The following is a 4,806-nucleotide window of genomic DNA, read 5'->3' as shown; positions in this document are numbered from 1 at the left end:
TCTTGATTTGTTCTCAAGGTACGTACACTTCTCCACAGTGAGATAGACGCTCACTTGTTGACCCGGTGTAGACGGAGGATAGCCAACAGCCTCGCAGATGTACTGTCCACTGTGTGCCAACTGAATATTCGGGATCTCAAGGCGTCCATTTTTGTCTTGGCTTTGAGGAGGTAAAGGAAGGTTGTTACCACGTAGCCAGCGTACCCTTGCTCGAAGTGGACCCTCGTCACGACATTGGAATACCACTTCTCTACCTAATTTCCCAAAATAAGATTGTACACTCCATGGAAATCTACCATCTTACGTTACGTGTATTACGTGAATTAATTGTAATGTATCTGTAAGTAGCATCTCGTGTTACAGCGAGTATGTTTATTGTTTCAGGTGTGAGCGTGAAGAGAGTAATATGTACGAAAAATGTAATGAACTTGAAAAAAGAAAACGCTGATTCAAAAAAGAAAAAAAAGAAAAATTAAGCGGTCAACAACTGTTATTCTTTTCAGTTGGATGTACGTACACCGTCTCTGCATGCACAATTCATCCTCTGTATGTGAATTACAAATTAATCAGCATAAAGCTGGATGAAATAGAACGATTCTCTCGATTGTTCATTCATTAATCACACTGTTTATAGAATTCAGACATCATTACTTGCGTTTGCTCCTCGTAGAAAGCCTTACCTTGCTTCGCCGGATCTGGCCAAGGTAAGCAAAAATAGTCAAAATTCGTATTAATCGATCTTTGTCTAGAGTGTCTACTTTATTTATATAGTCGTATGGTGAATTGTTCTTTCATTAATAGTCACTAGAGCTGCGATACCTACTCTCTTTGATTACTTGTTCGCTTGGATAGGTCTTCAGATTGAGGTGTGCCGCGTCTGTCGGTTTATCTGTACAAAGAAAAAAATGAACAGCATGTAGCAAAAAGCATGAACAGGTTATAAACGTTTAGCTCGATCACATACAGCAATTCTCTTCGTCAGATCTGTCCCTGCATTCAGGAATTCCATTGCATCTGGATGACTGTGGTACACAGTTTTTGTCAATGGCACACATGAAATAGCCAGGTAGACAACGGCCAGGCGCTGGTTTCGTCGTCGTTATATCCTCTGGTAGGATTCATATATAAAAGTATTAACACAAAATTCGACTGAAGGACGTTAATTAAATATTTAAAGAACCTACCACACCCTTCTGGCTCGTCAGAGCCATCAGTACAATCTATGTACTTGTTGCACTTCTGATCAGCTCTGATGCAGTGTCCGTTGGCACATTGGAACTGATCTTGACCGCATCCTATGGAAAACACTATGCGTTATAACATTCATAAAGAATAATCATGTTGAACTAAATGATCTAGGGTTCATCACAGTACCTAGAGGTGATAACATCATCAACAGTTGTACAATGATCGTCAGCACACGCAGAAAAAAGGTTCCATCACTTAGCTTTCTGCGCGTGCTCGCAGATAAAACATTATGGAACTAGTCTAGCACAAATAACTCGAACAAAAGTGTCCTTTGCTTGCTACTAGATGAGAAACCTACTGATTCATGCCATGACAAGATCTAATACTAATTGTCTACCAACACCAGGCAAAAAAAATGGATGCACTATGATTTACACAGGGATGCTTCGAATATGTGACTGAGCTTTATTCTCAAGTCTCTACTCGAACAGCCTACGTGAACTGGCCTAATACAGACTGAAAGAAGAAAAGTGCAGAGCCTAGAGAATCTGTGGCGTCCATGTATCAAACGAACTCTAAACATCATTCTCCTATCGATACCCCAATCAACGATCACCTAGCCAATTGAAGGTACAAATTAACACGTCGACTACCACGTTGGTCACCTGTGACTGGGGATTGTTTCCCCGATGGGGCCCGCGGTAGTCATCCGTGACCGGAGGGCCTCAAATGTTTAGAATAATTCAAATAGAATGAATATCGTCAACTAAAAATTTCGACCGCCATAACTAACTAGACGTTATTTTGAATTGAAAAGCAAATAATAATAATAATAAAGCATAATAAGCATAATATAATACTATGCTTAGAATAATGAAAATTCTTTTATGGCCCCCTGAGCAAAATATATAAATGTTACGTGGCAGTCAACGTGTTAAATGACTTTCTTCTTCCTTTCCTTTTTTTTTTTTTTTTTTTTAGCAACACAGGCAACGTATCGAATATACTAACACGACGAGAATAGAAGAAAAGAGAAGGAAATTAACGAGATAGAATAATTTGGAGGGTAGGGACGCCAGCAGATCATCAAGGTCTAGCAGTGATCTAACCGAAGCAATACTGTTCGTCGGTAAAGTCGCGGCAATCGTAGAAATGGTCGCAGTGGTGTGTTTCTGGGATGCAAGTGCCATCAGCACAAACAAAATCATCCGGAGCACAACTCCTTGGTGTGCTCAGATTAGCAGCAGGCTCTTGATAATCCTTGCTAGCCTGGCTCTTGTGGACTAGCCCCACCAGGGTGGTTCTGTCCGACTCGTTTATACCTAGAAGTAACCGAAACTGAGCCACCTTGCATCGTTGGATCGTTCCTTTTGTTTTATTGTTTCTTTTTTCAAAATCTCTCCCCCTCTCTCTCTCTCTCTCTCCCTCTCGTGCTTGACGTTTGCTCACTTTGGAATACACTTTTAGCCCTGTAACTACTTACTATCACGTTTCCAGGTCTCGCATAGTCACTGTCTCTGATTGGCTATATGCAATATTTTGATACTGTGTACCCCAGACTAACGATAGATACTACGTCTTTATTAGACCTGTGCCTGAACACTATGAAAATTAATCGCCGGCTTTTTCCAGAGTGTGTTCGATGATCTATTAGTAGTCTGGAGTTACAGGTCGAGGCATTTGTGACGGAATTGGTGCACGTACAGACTCGGTGCGGCACGATTGGTTGCCTCTAGCAGGCGGTGGGGACACGTGGCCAGTGCCAAACATTGCGTGTGCAACCCGGTGCGTTGCGTGATCTACTGGATCAGGTGTGCAAGATTTAGTAGAGTTTATGTACAGACAGTGGAAACGGCCACGACGTGGTCAGACGTCGACATCCTGGCGAAAGCTCGATGTGAAACATCGAAAGACGTGTATTTCAGAGGTTGAGGAATAACTTGAACATCCTCGTGGACAACTATCTAGATAGATTTCTAACAGAGGGTTTTCAAATTGTCCCAGAAACATTCTGTGATACGTCTGTCAAAGGGTACACAATCGAAGCTTCTCGAGGATGTTCGAAATGGTCAGTACAGGTCATAGCTGGTCCCTGCAGCATTTTCTACCCACTTCGGGCCAGACTACGACTCTCTACGTGATGTCTAGTACACGTATTTTGTTTTGCTTCTTTTTTTTGCCGGTGCACACGTGTTCCTGCCTCGTTTCTTCAATTGGACAGTTCTAGAGCGAGCTTCTGGACGTACCTCTAGGACAGTTTGCCTCGTCTTCTTCGTCCGGGCAGTCTACGCGACCATCGCACACAGCTGAACGCGGGATGCAGTCTCTGTTCAGGCAACTGAACTCGTCGTAGCTGCATTCTGGTGGTGGAGTGCCGACATCGGCTGGAATTTGAAATATTTTCACTGTTTTTACAGACTGTTCTCTTTGATATGCTACTTGGAACACTTATAGGTAGTTTAGTAGAGCTTCAAGATTAGCCAGTACATGGGACTTGTACGTTACAGGGTGTCGTAATATCTGATGGGATTCAAAGTGAGGATTCATCAGCTTGAGTGTCCAAGTTTAGTCCAGATTGTTCATACATTGGAACCGTTATGGGATTCAGGATAGGTCAGACCTGAACTAGGTCTGAAATTGGTGAATTGAAATGGGATCCAGGATGAGGACAGGTGTCTAAACGTTAAGAAAGCCCCTTTAAACAGCTTCGAAACGGTCTCTATCCTTACTGCAGCCGTGTTCGTCGCTGCCATCGAGACAGTCGACATGGCCGTCGCATATGAACTTCCAGCTGATGCAGACTCCGTTGTCGCAGGACCGTTCACCGTCGGGACATTCTGAAAAGACAGGTGACAATTAACGAGGGAAATGACATTAATCGAGGGATATCCAAAAGAGACTGGAAAAAGAGGCCAGAAGAGAAAATAGATAAGACAGTGTGCCCGCTTCCCTTCAACCAATTACCCCCAGATAGAGCCCCATAAACACCCATACGCATTCACAAGGAAACTATAGAAGTGAGAGTTTACTCGACTGGACAGTTGGAACGTGGCGCGAAATGTACGCAAAACGTTTTCCAATCGATCCTTGCACGCTTGAACAGCGGAATTAAACGACAGAGAGAGGTCGAATAAGTGGCCCACGATAATTAAGCGATCGATAGACTGTCCCAGTCGAGATACCAGCAAGGATAAACCCGTCAGACAAACAGCGTGCACACTGCCGGCTGTCATGCGACGTTTTAAGGAGAGGCGGTTGAGCGCACGTGTACACTGATCCCATGGTTAAGAGACCCTCCATGGCGTCCTGGAGACGCGTACTCTCGGTATTTGGTGTGAAAACGATTACGTTCTAAGAAACATTGGAACACCCGTGGAACCAGAGATCGTTATTACTTACTCCAAGTGAAACGTTCCGATGTAATCTCTCGAAAAATCAATTTCAATAATCTTCAGCCAAACTATGTTTACCTCTTGTTTCTATACGTATATTCTTCCCTTCGGAGAAATTCACGTCAATTCGTGTCTTTTATATGGTGGTAACCAATGATAATTTATTAGCCCTCTTATCAACGGTGTCAGTTTAGCAGTTAATCATGCAGGAGAATCGATTCGATAA

At 43.1% G+C, this 4,806-nt stretch overlaps 1 protein-coding gene across 4 annotated transcripts in view; it reads right to left on the bottom strand.

Annotated features, from left to right (window-relative positions):
* LOC108575729 (basement membrane-specific heparan sulfate proteoglycan core protein) overlaps positions 1-4,806 on the bottom strand; it is a 123,371-nt gene that overhangs the window by 15,371 nt on the left and 103,194 nt on the right. For 3 of the 4 annotated variants that reach the window (XM_017938609.1, XM_017938610.1, XM_017938611.1), the window contains exons 14-20: positions 3,918-4,025; positions 3,435-3,572; positions 1,185-1,295; positions 965-1,108; positions 824-889; positions 681-695; positions 27-254 (exon numbers count right to left, since the gene is read on the bottom strand). In XM_017938609.1, coding sequence (XP_017794098.1) covers positions 27-254; positions 681-695; positions 824-889; positions 965-1,108; positions 1,185-1,295; positions 3,435-3,572; positions 3,918-4,025 — 810 coding nt within the window. The remainder of the gene's footprint in view (positions 1-26; positions 255-680; positions 696-823; positions 890-964; positions 1,109-1,184; positions 1,296-3,434; positions 3,573-3,917; positions 4,026-4,806) is intronic. The other variant, XM_017938608.1, reaches the window with a different exon arrangement.

The sequence above is a fragment of the Habropoda laboriosa genome, unplaced genomic scaffold, assembly GCF_001263275.1.
Source record: "Habropoda laboriosa isolate 0110345459 unplaced genomic scaffold, ASM126327v1 scaffold295, whole genome shotgun sequence".
Classification (NCBI taxonomy): domain Eukaryota; kingdom Metazoa; phylum Arthropoda; class Insecta; order Hymenoptera; family Apidae; genus Habropoda; species Habropoda laboriosa.
This window is presented reverse-complemented; position numbering and strand designations above follow the sequence as displayed.